Below are 13,956 nucleotides of genomic sequence, written 5' to 3'. Positions count from 1 at the left end.
TTGGAAATTGAAGGGGTTAGTACTCTTTTCAGTAGTCCAAAGTGATTAGAGGGCAAATAAACCCCATCCCACGCCCAACATTTCCTCAAACATCCAATTAAAATTTGGAGATAGCCATTTTTTTCAACGTAGTTGAAAGGTCCGGAAATTATGTCTTGAGGTTGACAACCACCGTACAGCCCTCAGAGCAAGGGTTGTAATTTATGCCCTTTGGGAATATAAGGTATATAGAATGGATGATCGTATAAACTTTAGAGGGGATCATTGGATTGGTAAAAAAAAGTTCTAGTGCCCTTTTCAAGATTCAGAGTGATCAGAGGGTTGATCCCCCCCCCCCCCCACGATTCATGTTTTCCTGAAATGTATCTGATAGAAATTTTGATATGGCCATTTGCTTCAAATTGAGCTCATTCGATTGTAAATTGAAGGTCCTAGTGCCCTTTTTAATAGTTGAAAGTGGTTCGAGGGCCATTAACCACCCTCCCACGCCCACCATTTCCCTAACCCATCCAATACAAATTTTTATGTAGCCATTTTGTTAAACGTAATTGATAGGTCCAGAAATTATGTCTTTGAGGATGTTAGTATATGTCAGTAAATTTAAGTGTAAGTCAGTTTAACTGACCATCCACGGTCATTTGTTTTTTGTTTTTCAGTGAAGTGGAAGTTGTGTTCTCGGTCTTGAGAAGGTGTAGGGGTTATCAGCCCTAATCATGCTAAGTTTTGCTTGTTTTGAGTTTGACTCAGCTATTTATTGTAATTTCTGTTTGTTTTGAGTATCATTTATTTATTTATAGTGATTTACAGTAGTTTTACGCTTGGAAGATTATTTGACTTTATTTTTCTTATTCTTGGCTTAATGGAGCTCTTAACTTTTCTTTGAAAAACTTGTCTTGTGGATAAAGTTTTTTAAACTAATAATAGTATAGATATATTGATAGACAGATCGTGCGTTTTAAAAGCCCAAGAGCCACACACACACAAAAATTTATGAAAAACAAAGAAACCGCTAACATTATAAATCACAAAGCACACAGAAACATAATACATAACGAAAAATACCTAATGGTATATTAGCAAGAAAATAATTGTAATTCTATATAAGAATTAACAATTTATTGTGTAACTTTTCCTTCTTTCTAAGCTTTTCCTTCTTTCTAAGCTTTTATCTATGTAGACACCAGCACGAAATAATGTGGCTTGATTATTACTTTGTAAAATACCAGGAAGCAGCAAAACAATCCCATGTAGGTATTTTTCCCTTAAATCAGCGAGCACCGGACACTTCCAGAGAAAATGCTCCGAATCTTCGTCCTCATTTTTACGAAGAGGACGTAAATACTTGCCCTAGTTGACCCTTCAGGATCAACTATCTTTTTGTCGAAACATTTTTTGCCTACTCTGAATTTGAAGGCAGTTCGCCCTAAGCTGAACACCTCGATATAAAATCACAGTCGGTGAATTAAAGTTAAAATAAACTTCCTCTCCAAAACTAGGTTTAGCCTTATTACTATGATTCAATGTTGCAGAATTTAAAACCAGCCCTTGCCAATACTGGATTTCTTGACCCTCTAAGATAAATTGTACCTTGCCTTCTAAATCTGTTGGTAGGTCACGGAAACCAAGACCATGATTCCATAAGTAAGGCATTCCCTCTTGACGTTTTCAAACCATAATTCAACAATCTATGCATCAAAATAGACCTACGTAGTTTTAACAAAAACAGGCTCATGTCACCTTTCAGAATCTGTTAATGAGTTGTCTGACGTAACCCAAACACTCTTTTATAATGCTGCAGCTGGAGGGACTCCAACTGCTGTGCCGCTTCTCCGCCCCAAATCTCTGCTCGATATTCTATAACTGGTAAAACCTTTGTATTAAATATTCTTTTATGTCCCCATTATCGTCTGGTTTCTAAAAACTGGAGACATGGCTACTTTGCCTCTATTAATTATTATAAATATTTTATTCTTTTACTTACATTCAGTTCCTTATTATAAAAATTAAACCTATAATTATCTTCACCACTTACTTGCCTTTTTTTTTTAAAAAACAACCTCACTTTTTTCAATATTCAGCCTTAATTTCTTCATCTGTAAATATTCTTCTGCCCTGTTTTACTCCCATCTTTATATTAAAAAACCTAGAAAAGCTGTTGCCAACTAACACGATTCTACTCACACAAATATACATACTCATTATCAACCTCAAAAACAAATAAGGGAGGCCAATTCCAAACAGAGCATCCTTCAATAGCTCTTTGTCTACACTATCGAACGCCTTATAGAGGTCTAGAAATCCCAAATAAAGACAAGTTTTTCCCTTTCCATACTTACCAATTAATGCATTTAAAATAAATGCTCTATCTACCGCCCAAAACACCAAAAACAAGAAGAACAATAGGGAATTTCTTAAGACAGTGGGAAACAAATTAGAATGAATATTTCGGCCCTATGTCCAAGGGCCCCGTCCTCAGCAATACAAATAAGAAAAAACAACTTACGAGAGGATAAAATCAATAAAACTAAAATGAACAGTTTTTCAAAACAGTCCTAGCATCCTTACCTCAGCGAAGTTCAACCAGGACTGAAAAATAAATTGTTATGAAACGAGGCAATTCAATGAAATGAAAGAAAATGATTTAAAAACAGGTTTTTAATGCCAGCCTAGCTTTTTTCACTGCTGATATTATAGGTCTATTTCTGACAGGTTCTGTGTTAATATCTATTGGTTTTTTAAAATATTTTGTAAGGTCATTTTTAATTAAATTTGTGTATAAAACATTCAGTGAATATTCTCCTATATCCCTATTTAAGGAAATATTATTAATAATCTTAAGTCTAATTTCAATTGCTTCTCCAACTACTTGCTTTATGCCTGGATCATTGCTAATAATGGCGGATTCTTCAAAAAGTATTTTGTGGCTAGGATTTTCGAAAACATGGCTACTTAAAGCAGAATCAAAAGAAACATATGTAATATTATTGCAAACTGATCAGTATTTGCTAACTAAATTATAAACGAATCAAAACATCTAAAACAAAATGGTAAAATTACTCTACAGTTATATAATAAATTTTTCCCCGAGGCAGCTTTTGTCCAAAATTTTATCGTCTACCAAAATTACATAAGCAAGGCATTCCTTTAAGGCCAGTTGTAGCTTGTACGAAAGCCCCCGCCTCCAACATTGGAAAATGGTTATCTACAGCCTTAAAACTTTTGTTTTTTTCTCAAAAATCTTATATATGTAATTCAGTTGATTTAGTTGAAAAACTCAAAAAACTTAAATATTTCAGAAAATACAATTATCAGTAGCTTTGACGTTGTTTCTATGTATACAAATATTAATGTAGCAGAATCCGAAAAATTATTAGAAAATAAATTAAATTAAAATAGAAGTTTCAGCAACAGGATTAGATTGCGACGTTTTAATGACCTTGGATAAACTATGTAACAAGTATTCAATGTATTTCCAATTCCGTCAGAATGTATTTCCAATGGCTTACCCATGGGTACGCCTCTTTCCGGGTTACTGGCGAATATTTATGTAGAGCATATTGAAATATGGACATTAAATTCATACTTTTTGAATCATATCTTTTGGGGACGTTACATGGATGACGTAATTTCACTTTGGAGCTATGGGGAAAACGAACTTAGGTTTTTTTTAGATCACCTTAACACATATGATAGGAATTTACAGTTTACCTTAGAAATTGAAATTGCAAGTAAAATCTCATTCCTAGATGTTCTAATTATTCGTAACTTAGATGAACTCAATTTTACTATTTACAGAAAACCAACACAAAACAATAGATATTTACATTTTGAATCAAACCACCCCCCACAAGTTAAAAGAGGTGTCGTAATATCTCTCGTAGATCGTGCCCTGAATATTTGTTCTGATTCCTACATCACAGCTGAACTAGACTTTTTCAGGGACATACTTTTTGGATATGGGTATCCTCTTTTATTTATTAATAATACAATTAACCGTAGAGTGAAAAGACACTCCCATAAAATCAACGATAATTTATCATGTGAAAATCCCGATAAGCTCCAAAACATAATTTACCTCCCATATATCCCAAAAATCACTAGAAATCTTAAAAAAGTATGCACACAAAATAATCTGTATGTTGTATTTACCAATAATTTGAAAATCATAAATCTCCTAAATTCTGGTAAAGATAAGACTCCAGTTACTCGCCAAAGAGGTGTCTATCAAATACCATGCGACTGTGGCAAATTCTATGTAGGGAGAACCCACCAGAATTTCGAGAAACGCCTACAACAACATAAAGATGATATCACCAAAGCTCTGAATTCTAATAATATTACTTCTGTTTCTTTTAATTCTGCTTTAAGTAGCCATGTTTTCGAAAATCCTTGCTACAAAATACCTTTTGAAGAATCCGCCATTATTAGCAATGATCTAGACATTAAGCAAGTAGTTCGAAAAGCAATTGAAATCAGACTTAAGACTAATAATATTTCCTTAAATAGGGATTTAGGAGATTATTCACTGAATGTTTTATACACAAATTTAATTAAAAATGACCTTACAAAATATTTAAAAAAACCAAAAGATGTTAACACAGAACCTGTCACAAATATACCTATAAGATCAGCAGCGAAAAAAGCTAGGCTGGCATTAAAAACCTGTTTTTAAATCATTTTCTTTCATTTCATTGGATTGCCTTGTTTCATAACAATTTATTTTTCAGTCCTGGTTGAACTTCGCTGAGGTAAGGATGCTGGGACTGTTTTGAAAAATTGTTCATTTTAGTTTTATTGATTTTATTCTCTCGTAAGTTGTTTTTTCTTATTTGTATTGCTGAGGACGGCCCTTGGACATAGGGCCGAAATATTCATTCTAATTTGTTTCCCACTGTCTTAAAAAATTCCCTATTGTTCTTCTTGTTTTTTGTGTTTGTGATGGAAAGGCAGTGTTGTCTTCGTCGTTATTTACATTTACCGTCCCATACCTTGTCCTAAAAGCTCCATTTTCTTCATGTATGATATTATTTTTATTTAACCATTTAGAAAGCCTAGAATCTAATATTTTCTCCATTACCTTACTTAAATCAGGGACAAGCGCTATTAAACGACAATTCTCATGCACCTTGGAGTTTCCTCTCTTAAAAAGCGGGATAAGCAATAACCTCTTCCAATCACTTGGGCATTGTCCTGAAGTTAACATTTTATTACAAAGAAAAACAATTATCGACATAAAAATTGTAGAAAATTCTTAAATGACATTAATGGTACACCATCAACACCTGCAACCGAACCTCCTTTTAAATTCTTCTTATCAGTACCTACTTAATCTCATCATTATTCACTTCAGCCATTAAATCGTAATTCTGTTCCCTCCCTCATAGGATAAACATTTATCTCTGGGGTATGTGCTACCTTTTATATTTCTATACAATCAGCTTCCAAGCTTTCTAGGTAATCAGGCCATGAATTTGCGTCAGGAAAAACCTAGGCATTTCCTTTTCCTTTTCCACTAGTGTCCCTTATATAACCCCAAAACTTCTTAAAGTCCTTATTTCTAAAATCATCTGCAATATCCAGTTTCTTCTTTTTCTCAAACTCTTTCTTTCCTTTTTATTAATCTTTTATAATCCCTTCTTTTATCTTTATATTCGGCCAATCTCAAACGTTGATCTTCAGCGCTATCACATTCTTTTAAATGACTCTATAAATATCTCATCTTTTCTTTCATTAACTTACATTCCAAATCAAATTATCGCTCATTCTTTCTTTCTTTTATTGTCAGGTTACACGATTCTGCACAACTGCCCATTATTTCATTTAACTCCATAAAACATCTGCCCATTGTTTCATTTAACTCCTTATTTATACCATGTATAGCTTTTCCATCCTCTTCGAACGCTTTCAACTTATTTGTTACATGCAACTTCAAAAGCTCCCTTTTATTTAAAATTCTTTTATTTTAAAATTTTTATCTGTTAAATAATTTCTAATTGGTTTTTCTACGCCATCTGATCTAAGCTCCACTCCACATAACATAAATTTGTAACTCGAGGACATTAAACATAAAAACGAAAAACATAAAAGCTCAAGAATAAAGCTATATCAATTCTCATACACAAGAAAGCGAACAAATACAAAAAGAAAATACACAATTGAAAATCGTTTTTTCCAGACTTTAGCCCCTTTATTCCCAATAATTAGAACTTCGAAAAAAGACGGTCGTCTTTCGTATTTAAGGTTTATGCTCTCTTTAAAATATGCACATTTTGGTCAGTGTTGTCACTTTGAACCTGAAAATAAATAAGCAGAATCAATTAGTTAAATTTGATAATGGTTTTTGCCTGTACAAATTGAAACAGCAACATTTTGAAGATCCCAAAGACAATCAGACCTTCAAATGAAAGGGAAAACTTCTTCAGCTGATTGGTGGCATGTTTTTAGCTCATTTTTGGGAATATTTTTGATTCGTGTTCCTTCTTTAACATTTGTCACCCGCTACTGCTAAAAACTGTTGATGACTTAATGACTCAATGACTTTTTTTTGTCATTTCCACTTGTTGATAGATAGTCTATCATTCATTCATCCATCCATCATAGGGCAGAACTAAGGGATGATGGAAATTTTTTGGACTGACTCATGACGGAAAATGTCGACTGGACTTATGCATAACCCTTGGTTTAATTTTCCTTCCTAGATTTAATTTTACCTCCCCTCTGGATTAAAAAAAAATCGGTACTTATTCATTACTCAAAACACACTAAATAAGTGAAATTAGGTTCTTTCGTGAAACAAACTATGATGCAGGTGCATTTTAATTAAAAATTTGGTACTTGTTCATTATTCAATTGATTCAATTCAATTCAGAACACACTCAAGAATTTTGCTGAGAAAATCCGGTTTCATAGCCACAAAGACCAAACTCAATTTAGTTTGCTACGCATAGTGATAGAAGATAGTGTTTGAACATGGATTTTGAAATGAAGATTTGATTCTTAACGACATTTCTGCGTTCTGGGTACATAATTCTAAGTTGTAATTTTACAGTTATCCAAATAAAGTATTATATTTTCATTATATTTTGTTTCATTTCATATAGCCAAAAGTTTTGGCTATATATTTGCACATTAGGAAGCGGGCGGGGTGCATAATATCAAATACCTAACTTAGCCTAACCTAACCACCTCTATATATAAAATATTTAATTAAAATGTACCTGCGTCGTAGTTTGTTTCCCAAAAGAAACTAACTGCACTTATTGAGCGTGTTCTGAATAATACACAAGTACCAAAAAATGTGTTTTATTTGGCAATTTCAAAGAAAAATACCTTTTTTGATATTTTCGTTGAAAAATATATTTTGTCATATTGCTACTGAAAAAAAAAACAAAAAAAAACTGCACACTGATATTTAAAAATACATCCAAAATATATTTTCGTCAATTAACACCCATGTCCTATCAGTGTTTAATTTATAAACGGCTATATTAACTGGGTCGTATTTGGTGAATTGAGATAAAATATCTTCTTTGGATACCAAAAAGCATAAACTTTTTCATATTGCCATCACACCGTTTATTGCACCCTTTTTAGTATGGATTTTTTGTACACGCTATATTTATAAAGAAAGCTTATTTTGCATAATTGACAGTGACGGAATTCAATTTTCTGCACCTGTTCGTTAAAAAGTTCTGTCTTCTCATGACAAATACTACTTCCCAAAATGAAGTCAAGTCCACAACATCTGTCAAAATATTACCTGTCGCTTTCGCTAGCTCACCTTCTCAGCTCTTTCTGTGTAATTGTGCCAATTCTCGGTTAAATCTGAATTTTTGGTATTCCTATATATTTTACCAAGGGCTTTTAAGTTACCTATAATAGGTGTATACGAGTATGCGTCTCAAACACCCTCAGCTCTTCCTGTTACGCCCCCTCGGCTGTAATAATCAAAGGACGACATATTATCTTTAGGAAAAAGGAGACATTCGTCATAAAATGAAACAATTTGGAATTCCCTTGGAATATTTGAATTTTATTTATACAACTGAAAAGAGCATAAGAAGTTGGTTTAAAATATGGTCTCTTTATCAAACAGTTCGTGGTAACGAAATGTAAGTAAGGAGCCACCCGGATCAATACCAACCGAAACTCTAAAACCGGAATCTGGATATCAATAAATATATCAAAAGAATCGGCTCATTATGCTGATTTCAAATATATAAGTTTCATTAAGTTCAGTCTTATAAATTAAATGCTACGAGCCTGAGAAAATTTGCCTGATTTTCAAAAAAAGGGGAAACACCCATTGGAACGGAAATTGAAAGTTCTAGTACCCTCCTTAAGTGACAAAAAAGATTGGAGAGTAAATAGGCCCCCTTCCCCAACCATTTTTTCCAATATCGTCACATCAAAATTTTGAAATAAGCATTATGTTCATCATTATTGAAAGACCCCATAACTATGCCTTTGTATATAGGGTGACCCCCCCAGCCCCAGGGGAATATCTTTAAGTGATAAAATTTCCCTATTGTTTACGCCTTTATTTGTTATTGGGAAGCATGTATACATTTTCGTATGGCATGGGGGACGAATTTTCTGCGGGCGGTTTTTCCACCGGTGAATTTTCCTTGTGGAGGGAATTTTCCAGGGGGTGAGCTTATCAGGGGAAATTATATGCTGGAGGTTTTGCCAGAATTCCTAAACAAAATTCTTGTCTATGTTTCGATGTCTCTTTTCCGTCTCAATTTTACGCGTGAAGTTGTTAGGGTAATTGTCAGGAATAAATTTTCACCGAGATTGAATAGTTTTGAGCGTATTTTCGTGGGTAGTGGGATTTCTCCGTGAAAGTGGGGCCAAATTTCCTGGCATTATTTAAAAGACGATCCGAAATTAAATTAAAAAAAAAGTTTTTCAACTGAAAGCAAAGATTAGCAAAAGTTTTTCAACATTAAAACTTATAACGAACAGAAATTATTACGAATATGAAAGGGATTGCCCCGTCCTCAACACTTGCGCTGAAGTTTGAATTTTGTCCCAATTCTTTAAGAACGACTCCTGAAACACGGGGGTCGTTTAATTAGAACAATAAGAAGCTTTTTTAAAAGAACTAAAGAACTAAAAAGGGGCAGTCCCCTTTATAAACGTAATAATTTCTCTTCGCTTCCAGTTTTAATGTTGCTCCTTACTTTCAGTTAAAAAAAACTTGTTTTTTTTTTAAATTTAATCTCCATTAGCCTCATCCTTCAGAGCGACCACAGCCGACAAACTTTTTTCGTTTTTTGGCTTTCCTAAAAAGTTGCAAAAAAGCCGTATGTCACCCTTTTAATTATCACGGCTGTCCTGTTCTGGGTCCACTCCGCCGATCCTGTTTTCATACCTCCATATCGTAAACGGAGTCACCTGATGTGTTGTACTTCGGTTTATACCCAACCATATATGCTGTAGCTTTGAGAAAGTATACAATAAGTTTCCAATCCACTGTACTTGTACTACATAGTGCTGATGCCAGGCAGTCCGTCTATTTTCAATACTTGCACAACGGGATTCTTCCACGTCATTTGGGGACAGTAACCGGTCATGGCCTTCTTTGGTATCACCAAAAAATTACAAAAAGACTTGGACAAATGCTTAACGTCTGCATGAAGAATCCTGTAAAAAATACAAAGACAAAATTATTAGACAATGATAATAAAATATATTAATAAAATATAATATAAGAAATAACGACAAAAGATACAAAACAATATTGTTAGACAATAATAGTAATAAAATATATTAAAAAATAACAGTAACAACTATAAAAGATACACAGAGACTTGATATTATTAGACAACAGTATATATTATTGTTGACATGGTACTTGAAACCAAGGTCATTTTAAATTTCCGATTGTGCAGTATAAATGTGACTATAAAATCTACGAGAACCTAATTCATTATTATATTTTCGCCTTTAATGACAGTTGTGTTTAATTCATTTTTGAATAAATGAATCTGAATCTGTGGCTATGGTGTGGTTCAAGACTAATGCAGACTAGTCTTCACATGGTACTGACCTTGTCTAGGGTCAGTTAATGGTTAAAGTGTTCACCTGGGCACCAATTCACAAAAATGTTGAAGGGGTAAGGATATTTTCATTAAAAAACGGAGATACAAAAAAATGATCTTAAGAAATTAGTACAGATTTTCCCCTCCTCCCATTGGTGCCCCTGTTGTTTAGCTAAATTGTCTGAATCAAGCTCAATGTGTAAAAAAGGATTAACCATATATATCCAAACCAGTTCAAAGCTTTCATCATAAGCAGGGTTAGATGCCGCATAAGTCACTTCTATAATATCAGAAATTTAAGTACAAAAGAATGTTTGGTGGCCCCTGTAATATCTATTAACATAATTTAGTGGTTAATTTATACAAAACTCGTATAATTTTTGTATAATCCTTGATCTAATTGGACTGCTTAAAAAATACCCAAGCTAAATGCTCAGAAATTGATCACAACAATGTGATCAATAGTGATGGTGTTTCTGTAATAGTTCACTGCTACAGTTTGTCAAGAGTAAAACACAGAAAAAAAAATAAGTTGACTCATAAGAATATCTTGACTCGAAAGCTTTTTGTTCTTTTTCTGGCTTCACATCTCTCACAAAAGAACCAATCTTTTTTCTTGAAAAGTTGAAATTTTTGTCTCTTCAGAAATTGGATTACCTTGTTTGTCAGGATTCATCGCATAGCGTTAGTACGTACGAATCATTTGCCTGGTTTAAAAAAGTTGGGATACTTTCTCTTCAGAAATTTTTTGGCTTTCGAAAATGCACCATAAAATTAAACCATCGGGACTATTGGGACAATGAGACTACTGGGACATTACCAGGGAGGTACTGACAGAAAATTTGTCTTTTTCTTTCCATGGAAATAGTCAGATGTCGTCTAGGGGGGGGGGGGCGAGGGGACAGTTGCCCCTAGCCGTAAACAAATCAAACAGCTAAAGATTCCGCGATCATTTGGATAAAACTATAATTTATTAATTTTTTAAAACTTACTCGTTTTAAGTGTCAACTTTGCTCTTTACTTTGAGCTCACACTTTTTTTGATTAATCCGTGCTCATTTTTAACATAAGGAAAACAAGAAAAATAAGGGTCCATTACACTCCATAATATGTTCCACATTAACATTTTTCCAAACACATTGCCTTTGGCCGTCTTAGCTGAATGGATAAGATGTTGACGTTAAAAATGCTGAAGGGACAAGGGTTTTTTTTTTATTAAAAAAATTGAGATACAAAAAAAAATTTAGCACAGATAAACCCCCTCCTCTCATTGGTTCCCCTGTTGCTCAGCTAAGTTTTTAGAATCAGGCTCAATATTAAATAAAGAAAATTAAAAAAAAGTTTTTTTTTACTGAAAGTAAGGAGCGACATTAAAACTTAAACGAACAGGAATTACCCCATGAGGGGTTGTTCCCTGAATATGAAAGGGGTTGTTCCCTCTTCAACGCCTCGCTCTTTGCGCTAAAGTTTGGCTCTTTCTCTCAACTCTACTTTTTAAAACAGTAAAAATGCTTAATAGATAAGTTAATAATTCTAACTTTAACTTTTTCGGATACTGTTAAATTTGAAACGAGGTTGCTTTTCAAATGTAGGACATATGCCACTAAATAATATTACGCAACCTATGGCAACACTGACTTATATTGTATCTTTACTTAGACAACGATATTGCGCTGCCTATGATTTTTGCTTTGGCTTTATCTGGCCCGCTGATAAATTCTTATTTATTAATGTAAATTGGTGAACACACAAACAAATAAATTTAATAAAAAATTGTAAATAATATTTAATAAAAATTTATATTTTAATAAGAAATAAATTTAAATAAATTTAAATAATTTAATAAAAAGTTAATTTAATAAATTAATTAAATAAAAATTAACATAAAATAAATTGTAAATAAATAATTGTAAATAATATATCACGTATATTAAACGTTTAGTACAACAAATTAAATCTTACATAGTAAAAATCTATTAAAAATTGCGAGCAAATGTATAGCGCTATTAGAATAGAGCTTGGTTCAGTTATGAGATACAGTATCTAGTGCTTGTCGTTTGGGGGAGGGGTTGGGGAAGTGGAGGAGGATATGCACTGCAACATTAGTCGTGAATCTGGCTGAAAAAAAATCTGAGTGTATACAACATTCACCTTGGCCCACCAGAAAGCCTGTTTACACTATACTACTGTCGTCAGCACCAGCTCATTCCTGGCAATTTTGGTAAAAGCCAAACCTCAGCACTTGTATTCATGGCTGTTTAATGTGACTTAGTTGTTTATAATGTATTGCGTAATGTTGTTTATAATGTATTGCGTAATGTTGTTAAATTCACCAAGTAGCGTGTTTGTTAAATAGTTACTTTTCTTCACTACCGCTCGAATAGCACCTACTTCAATAGCACCCCATCTTGCTCCCCTTAATAAAAATACTGCAACTACACCCCTGATTGTCTCAAATTTCAAATTAGATATTGAACCGTTCAAATACTAATTGACTAAGTCAATAAAAAAAACAGAGTATATAGATAAAATCGCTGCTGATTTCGCTGTAGGGCAACATTTTTTTTGACAAAAATCATCTCGCAGAAAGAATATCCATGTTAAATATAGTTTAGAATGCCTTTAGGGTGATTTTGAAAGGGGCTTCAGTCAGATTGATTACTAGAGGAATTCAGGGTTCGACGGAGTGGTCGACAGCGAAAAATAATATAGACGTTTGATACCAGGACGGTACAAAAATCGAAATAGAGTACCAACACTTTGATAGAAAGCCAAATTCAAATTGGAATATCAAATGTCACATTGAATATCAAATTGTATTATTCCAAAAAGCAAGTTTCTTCTTTTTTTAGAGTTCAAGTTAACTTTATTTATTATAGTATTTGACAATACCCCCCGAGCTATATCCCCTGAACTAACACCCGACTCCCGGCCAAGTTGAATTTGAAAGCTTAGACCTAATAAGTATTTTCATAATGAACCATGATAACTTAGTAGTAAAAAATAATATAGCTGTTCTTAACCTGGACGGCCTGGACGACAATTTTGGATCGAACTAGTCTACAACTAATTTTGTAGTTCAAAATAGAATATCAAATATTGCATTGAATATGAAATGTCAAATTACAACAATACCAAAAATAATTTTTATTCTTTTATTGTTCTTTCACAATAGTTTTATTGTCTCTTTATAATCGTAATGAGCCATGATATTGTTTGGCAAAAAGTAATATAGACGTTCAAAACCAGGATGGCGCTAAGATTGAAATGAAATAGGCTACTAACTTTATAAAACGTGAAAATTTAAAATAGAGTATCAAATGACAAATTACAATATTTCAAATCTAATGTTTCTTCTTGTTTTAGAGTTCAAGTGAACTATACTCCGTATCTGACTCCAGGCCAAGTTCAACTAGCGGGAAATTTAGGACACCAAAATGGAACTGCCACGACCCCTCTGGGAAAAGAGGCAGTTTATGCTGCTGGATCTCAATCTTAGCAGCTGTCCTTCTCATAGCAATAGTAGCTGGATTGCTGGGATATTTTCTACAAGGTAAGGGCATTGATAAATTAATGAAACTTTGGTTCCAAAAGTCCCCTTTCATAGTATCAAAGATGGCAAATAAAAAAAAATTCTCCCTAGAATAGGCAGGTATTTTTCGAGAAGGGGACAACATTAAAAGCAAATTTTATTTGATAATTTGGATAAAAATTACCCATAAATTTTGAATTTCAGGGGCTCGGACTCACAGGCCCTCTCCATGTGCATGTCCCTACCCAGGACTTGTCATAGGTCTATTCAAGCCTAAAAATTACGAAAAGTCTTACTTTTGGTTGTGGCAAATTTAAGAGCTTTTAGGGCGGTACCAAATATTTTTTCTGTGTTGCCGCCCTAAACCATGAAAACAAAA

General features: G+C 33.4%; 1 protein-coding gene across 2 annotated transcripts in view; it reads left to right on the top strand.

The window, feature by feature from the left end:
• The window catches only part of LOC136036510 (uncharacterized), a 94,113-nt gene that overhangs the window by 18,753 nt on the left and 61,404 nt on the right, over positions 1 to 13,956 (top strand). For both annotated transcript variants that reach the window (XM_065718801.1, XM_065718802.1), the window contains exon 2: positions 13,412 to 13,598. In XM_065718801.1, the coding sequence (XP_065574873.1) occupies positions 13,412 to 13,598 (187 nt within the window). The remainder of the gene's footprint in view (positions 1 to 13,411; positions 13,599 to 13,956) is intronic.

The sequence above is a fragment of the Artemia franciscana genome, chromosome 15 (assembly GCF_032884065.1).
Source record: "Artemia franciscana chromosome 15, ASM3288406v1, whole genome shotgun sequence".
Taxonomy (NCBI): Eukaryota; Metazoa; Arthropoda; class Branchiopoda; order Anostraca; family Artemiidae; genus Artemia; species Artemia franciscana.
The sequence above is the reverse complement of the archived record's forward strand: the minus strand, read 5'-3'. Positions and strand labels throughout refer to the sequence as shown.